Below are 21,770 nucleotides of genomic sequence, written 5' to 3' on the forward strand. Positions count from 1 at the left end.
CGCATTATTTCACACTTCTAATTTTTCACGATTCTATTTTTCCACGCGTGTAACGTTCCATTAATTAACTCATCTTGTTTTTTCACTCTTGATTTTGGAACTTTTGTAGTCTGTCTGTTTCGGGTAAGACATCGAGTCGAGACTGTCGACGTTATGACGTGCTTTTAAAGGTTCCACATTCTCTGCGCAATAATTAATTGGACTGCACAGAGAAATGGAGAACATTGTTATTGGTCCCAATTGGCAACAATGCAGATTGCCCACGTTTATTTATTGCCTTTGGTATTTTATGAGTAGATAAAAGGCATATCTATGTAATACAAGGAATTGTTATAGCTATTGTTCGAATCCGCTCACGTTTTCGTCAGAACATTGGCGTTGAATCCCATTAGTCAGTCGAGCCTCCATGGTACAGCACTGCAACTCCTTTGTTTCTTGCATGTTTGTGAAACAGATTGCAATAAGCACAACAATCACCTTTGGAGGCGAAGCCCATTCAAACAGAGTGGAGGGCCCCAAAGGGGGGGTATCATCACGATCACGGGAAGGGAAATTTTAGCTTTAATTTTTGTGTCTCGGTCGTGATTTTAACTTGTGAATTGAAACTACAGTCTGGATCACAAGTGCCTCAGAATTGAAGCATTCAGGAAGCAGTTGCGAAGATCGTTCGTGGCAAATGTGAAGGGTTATTGGTCACTGGGGAATGGTGCAAATCGGTTATTGTGTGGGTTTGGCATGCATTTTGAACCTTGAATGAGTGTTTCGTCGATTTTGGCGTGTGTCTTTTTCTCAATAATCGGGGAGCGTAGAGGAGCAGTTAGGAACGGATGTGGGTTTTGGTGTGTGTGTGTGTGTGTGTGTGTGTGTGTGTGTGTGTGTGTGTGTGTGTGTGTGTGTGTGTGTGTGTGTGCATGCGTGCGTGTGTTCGTGCGAATGTGTGTGTGTGTGCGTGTGTGTGCGTGTGTGTGACTGTGCGTGTGTGCATGCGTGCGTGTGTTCGTACGCATGTATGTGTGTGTGTGTGTGTGTGTGTGTGTGTGTGTGTGTGTGTGTGTGTGTGTGTGTGTGTGTGTGTGTGTGTGTGTGTGCGTGTATGCGTGCGTGCGTGTGTGCTTGTTCATATCATTTCGACTTCAAATCTTGCAACAGCCTTCTTTTCATGGGAATGTATCAGTGTATAAGATTGTGTGTTTGTGTTTGTCAATACTGTCATGACCTACAACTCTTGAAGCAGTCATTGTTAACATCCGTGAAACAGATATGATCACAGAAGATGGTATATGGACAAACGGGCTGACGTAGAATGGACGAAAATTAGGACAGCTTTCTCCCATGTGCCTTGCTTTGCTGGCTGGGTTTACACGAAATTAGAGCATTCTTGGATGCTTCCAATTGAAGAACAAACGAACCAACTGCGTGGCATCGTTCTGTGCAGAGTGGATATAATTATGTATTTATTATTTATTTAGTTCTTATTATTTTATTGCTATTTATTGATTGGTTTATTAATTTTATTTTATTTTTTATTTATTTATTCATTCATTCATTATATTTATTCATTTATTTATTCATTCATTTTTTTTTTTAATTTGTTATTCATTCATATATTCATTCATTCATTCATTCTAATTTGTTCGAAATTTGTGTAATTGTATTTGTTTATTCTTATTTTGTATCTGTTTATTTATTTGGTGGCTGAAAATGCACATGATGACACGGGTAGCATTTACGAAATTAATTCAAACAAAACTCCCAATTCTGTACAGAAAAATGATTGTGGGTTTTTGTTCATGTTGAAGGTACGATGCCCTTATTCCATATAAAAGCTTATACAGATCTGTGATGGTTACGTTGGAAGCTACAGGCATCTTCAACAAAGCAGACACAAAATGGAGCAAAGAAAAGAAAGAAAACTGGGATGACATATCGGTGATGGTAATCAGTATTAATCAATGTGCTACGCATTTCTTTGGGAATTGAGCGCTTGAAAAAAATAAGCGCCGGTGTAACACGAGAAAATTACCCCCACGAGATTTTTACTCCGGAGTAAACATTTCGTACGAAAAAGTTACTCCCTTTACGAAAAAAGCACTCCCCCATTGCACGAGAAAATTACTCCCCAAGACAGGTGAGTTCCGAGTAAACATTTCGTACAAAAATGTTACTCCCCTGACGAATAAATAACGAATAAATCACTTCACCCAAACACGAGCAATTTAACCTCCCATGCCAGGTGTACGAAATTTTTACTCCCTTGTCCCCTGTTAGTCTTGGTGGTGGAAGGAGGGTAGTGCGACATTCGTGTGCGCGAGATCACTTATTGGCATTATCCCTTCGCCCGCATCCCATTTTTGCGTACGAGATTTGGAAGTAAAAAAAATGGGGAGTAAAAATTTCGTGGAGGGAGTAATTTTTTCGTGCCTTGGGGAGTTCTTTTCTCGTACGAAAAGTGTACTCGGAGTAAGAATTTCGTACGAAATATTTACTCCGGAGTAAATTTTTCGTGGAGTAAAAATTTCGTGTTACACCGGCGCAAGATAGAGATCTGTAAGACAGCTATTTTGTTTCATGTTCAATAAATCAATCGTCAAAAGAGCGAAACAAATACGGTGAATGGATGGAAAACTTTGCTGTTTCTGACTCGTTACCATGGCAAATACTCTTTAATTGGTGTGAGCGCTCTCAAAGGCAATGAATATTTCAAAGAGCAAAGTTAACGAGAACATGTATTTTTCCCTTTTTTTCCAAATTTGACAGACAAACTAACGACATAAAATCCTTCGCCCTAGAAAAAAAGCTTTGCTGGAAAAGTTGAATTGAGAGTCTAGTCGATTCCTGTCTTGTCTGATCGTCTTAACATTAACAGTAATTGAAATTTGTTAAGGCTTGTTAAGAATCTAAATGAGTTTGTTAATTTGCAGCGAGGGTAAAAAGTTATATGAGGATTGTTTGCTTTTCGTTTCAGCCTTCTTGGATCATGTGACTTTCCAACATTTCTGGACTGTGCGGATTTCATGCATCAAATGATACGCAGTCTGTTCTTAGGGAGTGAGAGAAGTGAGAGTGAAAGAAGATACACACACTCTGCACGTCTCTTCGTCAATAACATTAATCTTGCCTAAAAATCGGTTTGCTGGCGGTGACGATTACGAAAATGTAATCATGAATTGTTATAAGAAGTGCTGTCTTGTTTTTTTGGAGATATTTGTGTGTGTGAGTGTTTAGTGCTCACTGCTGCAAACTTCAGATTGGCCAGAACCGAAAAGCTGTGTGCTTTGTTGTCGTAAATAACTTCAAAAAGGGAAAAAGGCAGTTACGAAAGGGGATAAATCCCGAATCGATTTTTATGAATTTGAATGTGATGTCGTAATTCATAAAACTTTCAAATAAAAGCATACGGTCGCGAACTTTGAACATGAATGAGTGCTTTTTGTAACAATGAATTGCCAATCGGGCGATTAAGAAGAGCGCTAAAACGTCGTGTGCGCGTTTCTGGTGAAGGCGGAGCATTTTGCAAAGTGACATTGTTAGCGAACGGACATCCTTGTATCTTGCTTCTTTTGTCATAAAGATCACAAGTTTTACTTCTTGGAATTGAGAGGGGGAAAACAATTTCTATGAACAATTTCTGAGCAACGAGATACACTTGATGCGAACGTTTTGACTCCAACAACAGCTCATAAAATAATAACAAACTTGGAGCTTCCATAAGGCACAAGCACAACTATTCGCATGTGTGCGCATCTGTCCTAGCAGCGCGAAAAAGCAAAATAAAGCTTTCGTGAAATTCAGAGATGAAATCAAGTCATATGTCTATCGTGATGCTGCTGATCGGAATCCAGCACTACGGTGTTCGCAAGAAGACCTACGACGTTGTCCAGGGCAATTTTGTGATTCCCAATCTGCCGCGGAGACAGTTCGTTCAGGAAGGGGACATCAACATCGGAGCTATGGTACCCATGAGCCGTTACGACCGTGACATGTTCTGTAGTGACGTACTTAACACCCTGACGTCAGCTCGCTACCCACAGGTAATGGACTTTTTTTTCTTCTTTTTTGTTTTCTTCTTTATTTTGTGTGATCGTTGTCATTTAGCGTATTTCAACTTGCCGAAAATGTGCCGAATGTCGCAAGAATTGCCCTTTTTTTGTACGGCGTGGTTAAAAAGGATGCAAAAGGACTGATTAAAACGTCCAAATTGCCAAAGAGAAGACATCCCAACAATATTCCTATTTTCTATTCAAAGCAATCAATCACTTTTGTGATGGAAGGTTTCTTTTTCAGGTTATCGTAAGCCGGCTGATTCCCTTGTCATTTTTCACCCAAATGTCGCAACTTTCTGTCGCATATCATTCATTTCCGACGCCTGTAAAATGGTTGTGTGATGTGTCTAGTGTGTTGGCGAAGTGTTTTGTGCTTGTCACCTCTCGCTTTCAGCCCTCACCGCTGGCTAGCACCGTCCTTTTCAGGACAACGCGAAAAGAGAGCAGCTTGCGTCAGTCTCTCCTGCCAGTACATAACCTCTCCACAGCAAGCCCTTTGTAGTGCCTCCATCGCGTCGTGGCGACAGGCGTGAACTGGGTACCGAAAGGCCCCAGGCTGAACTACAAGGACTCGGAGGTGGTTGGCCCCTACACGTGTGGCATGCAGGCCCACCGGCGTGTGGATACGCCCTGGTGCCCACGAACCAACCCCCAACTATGGGTTAAATAGCCGGGCAGGACAGGCTCGTCAACCCTGGAAGGCAGCTGTCCTAGGAGAAGATCACTCCAAAATTAAAACGAGGGCAGAGGAGGCTCACTATCCCTGCAAGGAAACTCCTCTAGGAGAAGGACCACTCCAAATTTAAACCCACGTAGTCCCCCGAAGACGGAAGACATCGGCCATTAGGCGGGGAGCAGACCGGATGTCTACGCTTACTACGACAAATGATTGTGTCTAGGTCGAATGTTCGTGATGGTGTCGCCTCTATGGAACCCAGCCAGGTAGAGGCGGTGCCGGGCTCCATGCCTCAAAGGAGCCCACCCCCAGCGACTGGCAGCTCCCACCCTTCTGAGATCGCCAGGGAAGGACGGAGTAATGCGACTGGCAACTTCACCCTTATGCATTGGAACGCAGAGGGAGTGAGAAACAAAAAACAAGACCTTCAACAATTCATTTCCGACGGCTTAGAAAAAGCTAACAAGACAACAAGGATGGAAGACAAAATCTAAATCTCAGGTCCTTATTTGTCCTGTTTGGAGGGTGGGTTTGACGGGGTAGCGAGGGGGGAGGGGGGAGGGGAGGGGGGAGGGGAGGGGGGGGGGTCTGTAGGTGAGTGTGACACATAAGCGAGTATATTTTGAGTTGGTTCAGTCCAGGTGTGAACGGTCAAAATGAAGATCTGGGTCAATACAGCTTCTAAGCAATTTTCCACCCTACGAGATGCTGTGGAAATGCTTGTAAATAACATCATGATATATCATACTCATGGATTGATGAATGTTTAGACATCTTTATTTTAACAATAACAATAACAATAACAGCACTTTATTGTCCATTAAAATATTACATAAAAATGGAAATTTTTCTTATGTATTACTTTCATCTATTACTGTATGTCTTTATCTCCTGCGTTCGTATACTGCACCTCCAATGTGCACTTACACGGATAAGATCGCTTCCAAAGGTATACAATCAGACTCTGCATTACAAATAAAGCTTCAAATAAATGTCGTAAAAATTACAAAGAAAGGGCACTCTGTGTTAGGGCCGTTGTTTGGGTTACTTCCACTGAATTACTTCCCTTGCTTTTGTGCGTGATAATGTAAAATTATTAAAACTGATTTATTTATTTGTATCCGCAGGCTATAGCGTTTGCTGTCGAGAAGGTGAATGAAGCTCGAATCCTCCCAAATAATCTGACGCTGGGGTTCGTCATCCTTGATGACTGCAGAAACGAAAACGGCGCTGTGGCACAATCTTTGGCCTTCCTGCAGACCACTTGCCCAGGTATCAAATTCAACCTTGACAAGTGTCGGAAAGTGCGAGTGTATGTTTGTGTGTGTGTGTGTGTGTGGGGGGGGGGGTTGCGCCCATTTGTGTGTATGTGTATGCTTGTGTGTTAGCGTGTTGGGGTTATGTGTGATGCGGTGTGGTGTGTGGGGAGAGGGTGCTCGCTCGTGTGTATACATATGTGTGTGTGTGTGTGTGTGTGTGTCTGAGCGTGCGTGCGTGCGTGCTTGCGTGTGTGCTTCCGTGTGTGTATGTGTATGTGTGTGTGTGTGTGTGTGTGTGTGTGTGTGTGTGTGTGTGTGTGTGTGTGTGTGTGTGTGTGACAGATACAGAAAAAACAGACAGACAGATTTCCAGCCAGTAGACCCGACCATTAGACCCGACCCAAATTATCGTACCTTCTTTTGACACGATAGCAGAGATATCGGAAAAGCCTGGTGTCAATGAACGTAGCGCACGAACGACAGATTTTCATATCTTTTGCACATAAATAGAAATGTTGTCCTTATTTTCAGCCTGTCCTCCTGACTCAGAGACCACGCGCTATATATACTCAATGGGATTTTGTGTGTTTGTTTTTCGTTTTTCAATGTGATTTTCTTATCCTTTTCTGTCACAAGACATTTACTCTACGTGAACAACAGCCAAATCAGATTTTAGCCGTCCTGTACACAAGGCAACACAAGCACCTTCAAATCAGATTGTAGCCGTCCTGTACACAAGGCAACACAAGCACCTTCAAATCAGATTTTAGCCGTCCTGTACACAAGGCAACACAAGCACCTTCAAATCAGATTGTAGCCGTCCTGTACACAAGGCAACACAAGCACCTTCAAATCAGATTGTAGCCGTCCTGTACACAAGGCAACACAAGCACCTTCAAATCAAACAAATCTGTTTTTTGTCCACCTACTCAAAAACAAAATGAACAAACAGCAGGTTGTGGCATGCGTGAGACTGATCAAATGTCATAGCAATTACCTCCCCTGCAGAGACGACGAGCAAAACATTTGCTTTCTTTGAGCAAAACGTTTGATTTATTTACTTGCCCTTTTGAGAGGAATCGAGCCTCCAAGAGCCGTCGATTAGGTATCTTCTTTAGTGATCAACAAGCAATCAGATGCAAGTAAATTAAGGTCTAGGCTACACACAACTTTGCTTCAACTTATGAAGAAGCTATCAATGTTGAGATAGCATCATGTACAGTAATCAAAGCACTGCCATGTGCTTTCCATAAGGCCAAAAAAAAAATAGGTCTGTTTACGGTAACCCGACCGACCCTAGACTTTTTTTTGGCATTTGGGGAAAAAAAAAAAAAAAAAAAAAAAAATCTTTTGGTTTTTTTTGCAAAATAACGTAAAAATATGGTTTTTTGGAAAAAAAAAAAAGAAGAAAAATCCCGACCTACCGACCCTATTTTTTTGGCCTATGTTACCGTAAACAGACCTTTTTTTTGGGCCTAAAGCCTGTCCTTAACTGGGGCCAGTCGACTACGCGAAGTTTACTTTGCGAAGCTGGCCGCACAAAACTTTAGCACTTGAGTTTTCGGTAAAAAAGACTTCGCGAAGCTGGCCGCACAAAACTTTAGCACTTGAGTTTTCGGTAAAAAAGACTTCGCGAAGCTGGCCGCACAAAACTTTAGCACTTGAGTTTTCGGTAAAAAAGACTTCGCGAAGCTGGCCGCACAAAACTTTAGCACTTGAGTTTTCGGTAAAAAAGACTTCGCGAAGCTGGCCGCACAAAACTTTAGCACTTGAGTTTTCGGTAAAAAAGACTTCGCGAAGCTGGCCGCACAAAACTTTAGCACTTGAGTTTTCGGTAAAAAAGACTTCGCGAAGCTGGCCGCACAAAACTTTAGCACTTGAGTTTTCGGTAAAAAAGACTTCGCGAAGCTGGCCGCACAAAACTTTAGCACTTGAGTTTTCGGTAAAAAAGACTTCGCGAAGCTGGCCGCACAAAACTTTAGCACTTGAGTTTTCGGTAAAAAAGACTTCGCGAAGCTGGCCGCACAAAACTTTAGCACTTGAGTTTTCGGTAAAAAAGACTTCGCGAAGCTGGCCGCACAAAACTTTAGCACTTGAGTTTTCGGTAAAAAAGACTTCGCGAAGCTGGCCGCACAAAACTTTAGCACTTGAGTTTTCGGTAAAAAAGACTTCGCGAAGTCGATTTCGGGATAAATTAAGAACAGGCTCAAACCAGACACGCTCTTCAAAAATAGGTTAGATATGAATGTAAACATAAATACGTTCTCTTAAACACATGGGGCATAGCGCTATTTTAAGATATGCAAAACAAGGGGACGTCAGCGCTCTCAAATGATATTCTGAACCAGTCTTCCTGACCCTGATACGATGCCTTCAAACGAAGTGGTTGCGTGATAGGGTCTAGCAACAGCCCTCAATAACGAAGTGGTTGCGTGATAGGGTCTAGCAACAGCCCTCAATAACGAAGTGGTTGCGTGCTAGGGTCTACCAACAGCCCTCAATAACGAAGTGGTTGCGTGATAGGGTCTACCAACAGCCCTCAATAACGAAGTGGTTGCGTGATAGGGTCTATCAACAGCCCCCAATAACGAAGTGGTTGCGTGATAGGGTCTACCAACAGCCCTCAATAACGAAGTGGTTGCGTGCTAGGGTCTAGCAACAGCCCTCAATAACGAAGTGGTTGCGTGATAGGGTCTACCAACAGCCCTCAATAACGAAGTGGTTGCGTGCTAGGGTCTAGCAACAGCCCTCAATAACGAAGTGGTTGCGTGATAGGGTCTACCAACAGCCCTCAATAACGAAGTGGTTGCGTGATAGGGTCTACCAACAGCCCTCAATAACGAAGTGGTTGCGTGCTAGGGTCTAGCAACAGCCCTCAATAACGAAGTGGTTGCGTGATAGGGTCTACCAACAGCCCTCAATAACGAAGTGGTTGCGTGATAGGGTCTACCAACAGCCCTCAATAACGAAGTGGTTGCGTGCTAGGGTCTAGCAACAGCCCTCAATAACGAAGTGGTTGCGTGATAGGGTCTACCAACAGCCCTCAATAACGAAGTGGTTGCGTGATAGGGTCTACCAACAGCCCTCAATAACGAAGTGGTTGCGTGATAGGGTCTACCAACAGCCCTCAATAACGAAGTGGTTGCGTGATAGGGTCTACCAACAGCCCTCAATAACGAAGTGGTTGTGTGATAGGGTCTACCAACTGCCCTCAATAACGAAGTGGTTGCGTGATAGGGTCTACCAACTGCCCTCAATAACGAAGTGGTTGCGTGATAGGGTCTACCAACAGGCCTCAATCAGTGGCCGTGGCTCAAAAATGCAATAATAAAACAATTCCTTTCAATTTCGAGTGGGTACAGCTGGCCTAGATGTGATGCCTTCACACGACGTGGTGATAAAAATGACCCGTGTCCGTCCCGGCCCGAATTCGAACCTGCAACCTTCCAATCACAAGTCCAGTCCTCTACCAACTGAGCTAACGGACCCCCACAGCTGTCCATGGCCCGCTTCTTCTCCTAAATATGAAAGCAAACCCTTACAAATTCCAGTTGATCCAGCTGACCCAGATGCGATGCCCTCACACGACGTGGTGGCGGTGATCGGGTCGACCAACAGCACACAGTCCGTGGATGTAGCTCACGTGATGAGCTCTGCACAGCTTCCCAATGCAATGACATTCAAATAAAACAATTCCTTAACCGTTTCAGTTTATTCAGCTGAAAAAAAATCAAGCAAACATGAAACATCCCCTTACAATTTCCAGTTGATTCCGCTGACCCCGCTGACCCCGCTGACCCAGATGTGATTCCTTAGCGGTGATCGGATCGACCAACAGACCGCAGCTGTCCATAGCCCGCTTCTTCTCCTAAAGAAAACCCTTACAAATTCCAGTTGATCCAGTTGACACAGACCCAGACGCGATGCCCTCACACGACGTGGTGGCGGTGATCGGGTCGACCAACAGCCCGCAGTCAGTGGCCGTGGCTCACGTGCTGGGGCCTGCACAGCTTCCCATGGCAAGCTTCTTCTCCACCAGCGACGACCTCAGCAACAAGGAGCTGTTCCCGTACTTCATGAGGACCCTGCCCCCTGACAAGTCAGCAAGTTTGGGTTTCTTTACTTGGCTCTGGTCATTTGTGGCTTGTTTAATATTGTGTTGCTTTGTTTGCTCTCTGACTGTGTGTTTCTATTCTGTCTGTCTATGTCTGTCTGTCTGTCTGTCTGTCTGTCTGTCTGTCTGTCTGTCTGTCTGTCTGTCTGTCTCTGTATCAGTCTCTGTATCTGTCCCTGTGTGTGTCTGTTTGTCTATCTCTGTGACTGTTTGTGTGTCTGTCTGTCTCTGTCTCTGTATCTGTATCTGTATATGTATCTGTCTCTCTGTCCGTCTCTGGGTCTGTGTTTGTGTCTGTCTGTCTGTATGTCTGTCTGTCTGTCTGTCTGCCTGACTGTCTGTCTCTGTGTGTGTGTGTGTCTCTCTCTCTCTCTCTCTCTCTCTCTCTCTCTCTCTCTCTCTCTCTCTCTCTCTCTCTCTCTTTCTCTCTCTCTCCCTCTCTCTCTCAACTGCATTTACATGTGTCTATGTTTGAGTGCTGTGAGTTCGTGGGGTTTTCCCCCTTGATTTCTATGTGATTGATCACCGTGGCAGCCTCTCTAACTTTTATCTGCTTGTTGGTGTAGTCTTCAGTTTCTGATCCGTGGAAATTCTCTCAATTTGCTTTCATGTGCAAGTAATTTCATGAAAAAACGATCGAACGCTAGAATGACAGAGACAATTTACTAAAAAGGAGATGCGTTTATTTACAGAGGAGTTGCCGGGTCCCATAGAGAAAAATACAAAGCGAACCAAAGGGCAAATGGAAACGAAAAACGGAGGCAAATGAAGAACCTCTTTCACAAATAAACACACCCGAACAAAAACATGCATTAGGAAAATTTTTCTATTTGGTTGGACGTGTTTCGGTCCCAGCAGGCAAACCCACAACCTAGCAACTACATATGCACCCAAACAAACAAATAAACAAACACAAAATCAACCTGGGGACAGACAGACAGACAGACATACAGACAGACATACAGACATACATACATACAGACAGACAGACTGACAGACAGACACACACACAGACAGACACACAGACAGACAAACAGACGGACAGACAGACAGACAGACGGACCACCCGTTTTCAGACAACCGTTCACATTAGTCTGGTCTGGATTATGATAACAGACATCCACGGCAATTGACAAACAAACGAGAGAAAAAAAACAAGCAAGCAAACGAATGAACAAACAAACACGCTTATCGCGAACCGGTACAGGATACACGATCGATACATACTAATAGGCCTACAAATGCAACTTTTGAAGCAAAGCAACAACAAGAAAACAATCGACGATATTTAAAAAAAAACTCAAACTAGCAAACAAATGATCATCAAGCGCATTCGGACAGCCTGTCACTTTACCTGGAAATGTGTATCGCAGTTTTCCGGTATCTAATGAGGTTCCAGACAGAAATTGGAGTGCCCCGAATATTGATCTGTTGTTTTGCTCTTTGCCTGCGGTAATCAGAGCAAAGTGGTAGCGCGTACAGGTTGCATCAATGCAATATTTAACCTGTCCTGGACTTATACAGCTGATCGATGTATGCAGTATTTAAAACAAGCACTCGTCTTTTTTCTGCTCACTCGGAATAGTACATAAATAAGGCTTTTAACAGTTTGAGGATCTGTAAGTGAAAAGCGCAGAACAAAAAAGAAATGCAGACAGACAAGCAGACAGACACAATCATACTCATAGACAGACAGACAGGTGGAAGGACGGACGGACAGTCAAGTTCGCGTATTTTTACCTTCCAATGACCAATCCCCTGTTTCTTACAGGCAAGAATAGGCGAGATTGGCGAGTGCACATCTCGCCGCGAGTGACGTTAGAATTCTCGCCTCGAACGCTAGGCTTTGTGCTTGCTCGCTTGGCGAGAAAACATGGCGGCCACGTAGCTGCCCATTCGATTGGCTGTCCATGGTTTTTTACCGACCAATGCAGACGACCTTTTCAGAATCAACCGATGGTGTTTAATTCTTGCGTTGCTAGCCATTAAACCGTTTGATAGACAATCTCGCCTCCTAGCTTCGCGAGCGGCTAGCCGAAAGAATATCTCGCCTGAAAGAAACACGCGTCTGGACTCAGCACAGAGTTTAGTTGCCATTAATTCGGCACATTGTTGTCCGTCATCTTATGCATTTTGAAGTGCACGCTTTATTTGGCATGAGAGCGAACAAATGAGTGCGAGTGTCAGAGAGAAAGAGAAAGAGAGAGAGAGAAAGAGAGAGAGAGAGAGAGACAGAGAGACAGAGACAGAGAGAGAGACAGACAGACAGACAGACAGACAGTCAGAGAGACAGACAAACAGACAGACAGACAGAGACACACAAAGAGACAGAGGAAGAGAGACAGACAAACAGACGGACGGACAGACAGACAGACATACAGACAGATAGGCACAGACAGAGCCTGATAGCCAGAAATATAGAGATACAGAGAGAGAGAGAGAAAGGGCGACAGAGAGAGAGAGGGGGCGACAGAGAGAGAGAGGGGGCGACAGATAGAGAGAGAGGGGGCGACAGATAGAGAGAGAGGGGGCGACAGATAGAGAGAGAGGGGGCGACAGAGAGAGAGAGAGAGGGGGCGACAGAGAGAGAGAGGGGGCGACAGAGAGAGAGAGAGGGGGCGACAGAGAGAGAGAGGAGGCGACAGATAGAGAGAGAGGGGGCGACAGATAGAGAGAGAGGGGGCGACAGAGAGAGAGAGGGGGCGACAGAGAGAGAGAGAGGGGGCGACAGATAGAGAGAGAGGGGGCGACAGATAGAGAAAGACAAACAGGCAGACAGACACAAGCCGAAAGGCAGACAAACAGAGACAGCTAGGCAGAGAAAGTGAGAGAAAGAAAGAAAGAAGGAAAGAAAATGTTTAAAAAATAAAGACAATGAGGTAGATGAGTTCCTTGACCTTCTGGTGATCCTATTGAATAGTAATTAAAATGAAAATTGAAGTTCCGTATAATCATAGGCACGTGTTAACTGCTCCAAAGATTAAGAATACATTTCTTGGATAATGCGTGACTTTGGTATTAATATCCCGTACACTATACTCGCACCCAAATCCGTATCTCAAGTAATTCTGTACGTAATGATGACCTTTTGCGGAGGTTGTTTCTCCATCCACATGCTTTTATCCGAAAATGTAGTGGACTTTGTTTGGTCTAATTAGGTGCCCCTGGATACACATTTGGAGAGATCTTTTGAGACATTAATTTGTTTAATCGATATGCGTCATAGTCTGGGTCACTGGGTGAACAAATAAAGACTGTCGTGTCTACAAAAGAAATAATAAAAACAGAACATACAGTAGGTGAAAGTTTGTCCATGTTGTCCTATTGCTGATGACAATTCTGATTGTGCTTTGCTCTGCTTGTGGAAAATGACGAAGACTGAAGAAATAGTGAGAACTAGCAGCCTAATGGAATGACAAACACTATTTTCGTAGGACATTTTGGCAGAAGAAAAGATTCTATTTTCGTCGTCGAATTGTGCCAGAAGCTATTTTTTGTCAAACAGGAGACAGCCTACAGTGAGAGTATTGTCTTATGAATTGCGTCAGACTTTGTCAGTTGATGAGATCAGCATTTAGTTTGGCCTAACAACTCGCTAATGTTTAATGATGTGCATTTATATTTCTACAAAAAGTATAAACTGTCTTCTTCACGAAGCTTTCCGCACGAAACTTTGGCACTGAATTTCCGATAAAAGACTTCGTTAAGTCTTCGCGATGTCAACTCGGGGCTCAATCAAGGGAGACATTTACCCTCATTTACTTTTCTTTTCCCTTAATAATCCTCAGACTACAGTGTCCCGCTACACCCCCACCCCCACCCCCCACCTCACCCGCAAGCCTTAATCAGAGCAGTTGAAAATAGCCATGTGCATAATTATTATTTGAAATGTTCTTTTGTTTTGCATGCTACTTTTGAGCGGCGTGTCTCTGTTGTGTTGTTGCCTTGTCATCTTCATGTAATTTATGCGTAAGTGTATATGAGTGTGCATGAGTTGTTAATGCGAAAGAATGTGTATGAGTGCGCCTTGAGTCGCCTTGTGGTGAGATATGAGCGCGTTATAAATTCTCGTATTATTTAAGTTATTGAGACATCCCAGTGCACTAAGGGATTTATAGAGCAAATCGAGAAAATTCATTATTCATAGCGCTGAGTTCAATAATTATTTTCGAGATTTGCTCTATAAATCCCTTAGTGCACTGGGATTGTTTCAATGACGATATTGTCGGTACCGCCAGAGAAAAAAGAAGATATAACACGCACATTTTGCTACGTGCATTTGAATAGGCATAACTGTGTGGTCAGGTCGTGGAAGATCTACATTTGTGTGGGCTGTCTCAAGTGTGCCGTGCTTTCGTCACACGCAAACTCTTGTTTTAATTTCTGTTGGTAAATTCCAGTGTAGCGTTAAGCTAAACAGTGATGATCTTTCAGAGAGACCTCATTTGAACTCGGAGAAAGGACTGTGTTCTTAGTTATTTGCGATTCGAAACCTCCAGTCAAGCTTCGACGGATTGACTGTGCAGAGTGACTCCCCTTGAATTGACTACCCCCCGAAGGACTCGACGGTTAGCACATTTTCAAAATAAATGTGGCATGTTTCTCGTGTGGTATCTTCACTCATCGGGGAGTCTGGTACTAAATATGAACGGTAAGAATGCTCTGAACCCTACACGTAGGCTATTATATCCCCATCGTTTTATCGTTCACATTATTTTGCCCAACATGTTAATTTGCTGAGCGGGGTTTATGTCGTCTGCAAGGCTAGGGCAATCGAACCACTGCAGTCTGCACTGAGTCTGCACGCATGAGGCAGGCTGGTAATAAGTCTTATATATGGTAAGAACGTTCTGAACCCTACACGTTTTCGATTACGATTGTTCTTGCCTTGAAATAATAATTCGGAAACCATTCATTTACTGAACTGATGCAGTCGTATTTCAGTGTAGTCTGCTACGTATGACAGAGCCGATCGAGTCAGTCTTCCAAATGCTGGTCTAACTGGTACGTTATCGGAATAACACTTGTGTTTTCTGTTAGCCGCTGGGAATAGTATACTAACTCATCATTTGGTAATGTGGATGATAAGCTACATGCCACTAACACGGCATATGAGAAGAATCTATGCTAGTCGGCGAAAATGAGATGAAACACACCGGCTTCTATTTCTAGATCAGTGGCACTGTGGCACAGGCACATGCAATCTGTCAGAAAAAACCCACTTCTGCTTTAATTGAGAAGCAGGAAATTTATGGTCATAATCATTGGTATTGTGGAGAATATAAGCTACATGTCATTAATTAATTCTGAGGATGAGAGTACACTGTCGCTTAGGCAAAGGGCGGAAGAATACGCTCTGTGGAAAAGTTAGCGCACTCCAAGAGTGCGCTAACAGTTTTAGCGCATCGCCATTAGCCAATCAACTGGTTCACATCAGTCATGTGACACCAGTACTTACCGACAATTGTTATTATTTATACAATATGTTTCAGAGCAGTCGAAGCACACTTGTCCATCCATGTCTGGACAATAAGTGATCTTATGTCTTATGAGCAAAAATCCAAAGAACAGATAGACTGCTAACGTTCCAAAATTCAAAATCAAAAAACAAGAATTGTAGGTTGTTGTAACGGGTTTTTTGGTCAATAATTCAACGTTCCATTTACCTGCAATTCTTGGTTTATCTTATTAAACAATATGCTTGTGACAGGTTCCAGTTTCGGGCCATGTTCCACATCATTCACACGACACTTTTCAATGTGTATGTGACAGGTTCCAGTTTCGGGCCATGTTCCACATCATTCACACGACACTTTTTAATGTGTATTGACAGGTTCCAGTTTCGGGCCATGTTCCACATCATTCACACGACACTTTTCAATGTGTATGTGACAGGTTCCAGTTTCGGGCCATGTTCCACATCATTCACACGACACTTTTCAATGTGTATGTGACAGGTTCCAGTTTCACACGACACTTTTTAATGTGTATTGACAGGTTCCAGTTGCGGGCCATGTTCCACATCATTCACACGACACTTTTCAATGTGTATGTGACAGGTTCCAGTTTCGGGCCATGTTTCACATCATTCACACAACACTTTTCAATGTGAATGTGACAGGTTTCAGTTTCGGGCCATGTTCCACATCATTCACACGACACTTTTCAATGTGTATGTGACAGGTTCCAGTTTCGGGCCATGTTCCACATCATCAAGCAGCACGGCTGGACATACGTGTCAGTGGTTCATGTGACGGGCAGTTACGGGGAGAACGGATTCAAACAGCTCAGGGACCTCTTTGACCAGAACGGCATCTGCCTGGCCGTCGTCCGAAAGATCTCCAGAAAGATGACCGTGGATGAGGTAATTGTGTCCTTTCTTGTTCTTCTTGTCGTTCGTTGTAAGATCGAAAGTCCGGACTGCAGGGCGAAACGTGCTGTCCTCTCGTAATTGTGTCCAGGAAGAGGAGGGGTTGGGGTATAGTAGTAGTAGTAGTAGTGGTGGTGGTGGTGGTGGTGGTCGTGGTGGTGGTAGTCGTAGTCGCAGTCGTAGTAGTAGTAGTAGTAGTAGTAGTAGTAGTAGTGGTGGTGGTGGTGGTGGTGGTGGTAGCAGTTGTCGTAGTAGTAGTCGTAGTCGATCGTCGTCGTCGTCGTAGTAGTAGTAGTAGTAGTAGTAGTAGTAGTAGTAGTAGTAGTAGTAGTAGTAGTAGTAGTAGTAGTAGTAGTAGTAGTAGTAGTAGTAGTAGTAGTAGTAGTAGAAGGAGGAGGAGGAAGAGGAGCAGTGGTAACAGCAGCAGAAGCAGTGATAGTCCAGTGCAAGCCCTCTATCAAGATCCCCCAATGTAAGACTACCTCTCTATTTTTTTTTATCACAGTTTCTGTTTATAACCTACTTGCCGAGCGCTTACTTCCATTTCTTTCTAAAGAAAACCCAAATTCGTCTGTTTCAGGCAGAGGATGTAGCAGAGGATCTCGTCGCTCATAGCAACGCACGCGTGGTAATAGTCATCAGTAACCGCGACAACGCCCAGATGATCATCGCCGCCACTGGACTACTGTCGCCTTCAGGGTCCTTCCTCTGGATGGCCAGTGATGCCTGGGCCAACTCGCCCACCTACATGACTGACCTCGGCGACCTCCTGCTGGACGCCTTCCTGGTCAGCCCAATGGTCGCTGACATCGACGAGTTTGAGGAGCGGTTCATGAACTTACGGCCGGTAGGTGGTCAGCGAATAAACGATGATCGTAAATAACTCTGTCAGGTTTGTATGGATCAGGAAAGAGTGAAAACACCACCATAAGCCGTAGGTTTGTTTGGGTCAGGAAAGAGGGAAAACACCACCATAAGCCGTAGGTTTGTATGGGTCGGGAAAGAGTGAAAACACCACCATAAGCCGTAGGTTTGTATGGGCCAGGAAAGAGTGAAAACACCACCATAAGCCGTAGGTTTGTATGGGCCAGGAAAGAGTGAAAACACCACCATAAGCCGTAGGTTTGTTTGGGTCAGGAAAGAGTGAAAACACCACCATAAGCCGTAGGTTTGTTTGGGTCAGGAAAGAGTGAAAACACCACCATAAGCCGTAGGTTTGTTGTTGTCTTCCCTTTATTATTATGTACATTTCATGAACATGTCAAACAGAGATAAAACATTGTTGAAAACCAAATAGTGAATATTTTTGCTTTTAGTGAGACAAACAATGCCCGGGCGAGCCACCAGCGAGGGGTGTGTCGGAAACACGGGCGAGCCACCAGCGAGGGGTGTGTCGGAAACACGGGCGAGCCACTAGCGAGGGGTGTGTCGGAAACACGGGCGAGCCACTAGCGAGGGGTGTGTCGGAAACACGGGCGAGCCACCAGCGAGGGGTGTGTCGGAAACACGGGCGAGCCACTAGCGAGGGGTGTGTCGGAAACACGGGGACAAGGAACGCATGTGGATTATTTGACTCACTAAAAGCAAGGGTATTCATTCTTTCACAACCCATGTAAACCCGACAGGGTTATATCCGAACACAGTGTATTACACTAGTATTGCACGTATTCGTGTTGCAATTTGAATAAAAAAACCATAACGCCTGGTATTGATCGGCCAATTCCCCAAGTACAATAAGATATCCCAAATAGCAAATACCAAACAACTGTTATCAAATACCAAACAACTGTTATTAAATACCAAACAACTGTATTTTCTTTGTACTGGGAGAGACTTTTGTGGTCTTGTTTCTTAGCACAACAGTTCTGAACTTTAAATATTCTCAATGACAGAACGACACAGCAGACCCCTGGTTCCCGGAGTACTGGGAGAGGCTGTTCAACTGCTCCCTACAGGACGGCACTTGCAACACCACGCTGACGGCTCACGAGGCCAACGCCAGCGACAACAGACCCACCACCTTCTCCGGCCACATCATCGACACGGTCTTCATGCTGGCCAACGCCACAGCGCGCGTGCTGGCCGCGACCCCCGAGTGTGAGGGCGTGACGGGACGTGGTGCACGTGATTGCGTGACGGGGCCGCGCCTGCTGAGCGAGCTGAAGGCCACGCGACAGAACGGCTACACGGGCTGGCTGGAGCTGGACGCCAACGGGGACCGCCTGGGCCGCTACGTCATCAAGCAGGTGGTGCCGGACCCCGTGCATGTGTACGACACGGTGGTGGTGGCGGAGTTCGACTCGCTGACCCGCAAGATGACCCTCACCAACAACGTCACCTGGTTCTACCACGCGCCGCTGCCGGGCCAGGACCACCCCGAGTCCAAGTGCAGCCACCCCTGCGCCGCTCACGAGGCGCGCGTGGTGCAGGAAGTGACGTGTTGCTGGCTGTGTAACCCGTGCCGTGTCAACGATCGTCTGGCTTTTAACGGCACTCGCTGCGAGGCGTGTCCCCCGTTCACCTGGCCCGACCCCGACACGGACGAGTCCACCTGCCTGGCCATCCCCCCGGACACACCCCGCCTGGACAGCGTCATGGGCGCCGTACAGACCGCGCTGGCTTTTCTCTGTCTCCTCGTCTGCCTCCTTGTCTTCATCTTCTTCCATCGTCATCGCTCGTGTCGCGTCATCAAGGCCAGTTCCCGCGAGCTGTCCTTCCTCATGCTGCTGGCCATTGCCATGGGTTACGTCGTCATGGTAACGATGGTGGCCCCGCCCACCGACCTCACGTGCAGGTTGAACTTCCTGCTCTTCTGTCTGTCCTTCACCTTGCTGTACGGACCGCTACTGGTGCGCGCGCTGCGCATCTTCCGTATCTTTGAGGCCAGCAAGAGGTCCGCGAGGAGGCCGCGCTTCATCGAGTCCGGACACCAGATTGTCTTCTCCTTTGCCTTCATTGCCGTGCAGGTAAGAGAGAGCGCGCACACCAACACGCACTGACTCCATCCATCTGTCCCTTCATTTCTCTCTTTCAGTTCCTCTCCCACAAGTTCTCTCGCTTACACTTTCTCTAATCCATTTAGAGCGCTAACTTAATTTTTTTTCTCAGTGATAATACGCACAAGTTGAGGTTAGAGGTTTTAGTACTGAATAAACTGTACCAGCAATGCAGTTTATCCCGGACTAAAGTCTTTAAATTTGACTCATGCATACCAGCCCAGATCTGGTCGAGTATTCTTCTGATTCTTGCCTCTCCTTCCCTTCCAGGTGGTGATGTGCGTGGTGATGATGCTGGAGCACCCTGAGTGGCACCGGCTGTCGCAGAGCTCGCCCCAGGAGTACTATGTGGAGCTGAGCTGCGAGTTCCCGCAGGCCGCCCTGGCGTCCTTCCTGGTCTACAACGTGCTGCTGGTGGCCGTGTGCACGCTGCTGGCATTCAAGACGCGCCGCCTGCCCGACAACTTCAACGAGTCGCGCTTCATCTCCATGTGCGTCAGCACCAAGCTGGTGGTGCTGTGCTGCTTCGTGCCGGCCTACATCGTGTCCCAGCGACAGCTGCTCAGGATGCTGATGCTGGCGCTGGCCGTCGCTCTCAACCACTCCGTCGCCCTCGTCTTCCTCTTCCTGCCCAAGATCTACGCCGTCTGCTACCTGGAGGGGGCTGGGGACATCAACCAGACCACCGTGCACGGCGGGGGAGCGGGAGGGGTGACCAGGTCAATGAACGGGTCCACCACGGAGACGGGGACTGGGGTGCCGGGGCTGGGGGGGCGGCCGAGGGTCAGCATGATGAACGTCGGTCTCCCGCGCATCGGGGAGAGTCACGTGGAGTGTGAGCATGCGCAGCACAACGGTTCCGGTGTTTTTGACTCTGAAGACAAAGCGCCAAATTTTAATCAGATTCACCCGGTGTAGCGCTCATGCTGGGAGCGATTTTTTTTCAACAACAACAAAATCAGATTCATCACGTGTATTGCCCAGTGGGAGAATTTGAATCAGATTGACCCCGCATAGTGCTCATGCAATGAGAGATTTTTTTTAATCATATTAAAACGTGACGTGCTCAGTGAACGACTTAAAACAAAATCAGATTCATCCCATGTATTGCTCAATACGATTATTTTTTATTGGATTCATTCTGTGTATTGTTCAGTGAGCTTCTTTTTTTTTTAAATCATATTCATCCTATAAAGTTCTTTTGTGAGCGATCTTTTTTTGTCAAGATGAATATCGTCGGATATTTCAGGTAGTTTTTGTTGACAGTTTTCACCACTGAAGCCAAATAACTGACAATAACTACGTTTCCCACGGACTATGGGGTTCATGTTCCTGACACGAAGTCGTGTGTTTGAGTGCGAATGCCATATAAAGAAAAACAATCGAAAGTAGATGTTGTTTTGTTCCACGATTCTTCTTTCTAATTTGTTCATGCCTTACCCTATAATCATAGTTCTGTTTGTTTGTTTGTCTTTTCTAAATTCTCAATCTCTTCAGGCTGGACAAACAGGATCTGATTAGTCCGATTGATTTCCATAATGTGTGTGTGTGTGTGTGTGTGTGTGTGTGTGTGTGTGTGTGTGTGTGTGTGTGTGTGTGTGTGTGTGTGTGTGTGTGTGTGTGTGTGTGTGTGTGTGTGTGTGTGTGTGTGTGTGTGTGTGTGTGTGTGAAAAGCGTGCTATCCTTCTTAGCGCAACTACTACCCCGCTCTTCTTGTCAATTTCACTGCCTTTGCCACAAGTGGTGGACTGACGATGCTACGAGTATACGGTCTTGCTGACAAATTGCATTGCGTTCAGTTTCATTCTGTGAGTTCGATAGCTTGACTAAATGTTGTATTTTCGCCTTTCGCGACTTGTTTATAAGTCCCATGGCCCACTCGCTACAGAAATTGATCAAACCGCAAAACGAGTGTTCTGTGTTATTATTCCATCTGTATCAGCTTTCTAAACAGCGGCCTGCAGCGTACGAACAACAAAACAACATCTTCCATTCAAAAAGATGAATACACGTACATGTCCATGTTGTGACGTCAATGTAGCCACATCCTGTGTTATTTAGAACAGACCCAATCCAAAAACAAAGAGACTGCCAACGTTCCAAAATTCAGAATAAAACAAGTCGCGTAAGGCGAAATTACTACATTTAGTCAAGCTGTGGAACTCACAGAATGAAACTGAACGCACTGCATTTTTTCACAATGACCGTAGTCCGCCGCTTGTGCATAACGGAATGAAACTGACGAGCCTGTTCAGCGCGGTAGTGGTTTCGCTGTGCTGCATAGCACGCTTTTCTGTACCTCTCTTCGTTTT

The 21,770-nt window shown here is 45.3% G+C and overlaps 1 protein-coding gene across 1 annotated transcript; it reads left to right on the forward strand.

Moving 5' to 3' along the window:
• The first annotated feature begins 16,281 nt into the window (after positions 1-16,281).
• Positions 16,282-20,976, forward strand: LOC138958192 (metabotropic glutamate receptor 5-like). The gene is made up of 4 exons (XM_070329278.1): positions 16,282-16,456; positions 17,043-17,309; positions 18,355-19,428; positions 19,729-20,976. Exons 1-4 carry the CDS (start codon positions 16,292-16,294, stop codon positions 20,374-20,376), a joined length of 2,154 nt encoding a protein of 717 aa, XP_070185379.1. The 5' UTR covers positions 16,282-16,291; the 3' UTR covers positions 20,377-20,976.
• The last annotated feature ends 794 nt before the right edge of the window (positions 20,977-21,770 follow it).

This window comes from Littorina saxatilis, linkage group LG2 (genome assembly GCF_037325665.1).
Source record: "Littorina saxatilis isolate snail1 linkage group LG2, US_GU_Lsax_2.0, whole genome shotgun sequence".
Taxonomy (NCBI): Eukaryota; Metazoa; Mollusca; class Gastropoda; order Littorinimorpha; family Littorinidae; genus Littorina; species Littorina saxatilis.

Coding starts and splice junctions, on each gene's coding strand:
- LOC138958192 (XM_070329278.1), top strand. CDS start 16,292: ATGTTCCACATCATCAAGCAGCACGGCTGGACATACGTGTCAGTGGTT. Junction 16,457..17,042: donor GAAAGATGACCGTGGATGAG/GTAATTGTGTCC, acceptor CGTCTGTTTCAG/GCAGAGGATGTAGCAGAGGA. Junction 17,310..18,354: donor GGTTCATGAACTTACGGCCG/GTAGGTGGTCAG, acceptor TCTCAATGACAG/AACGACACAGCAGACCCCTG.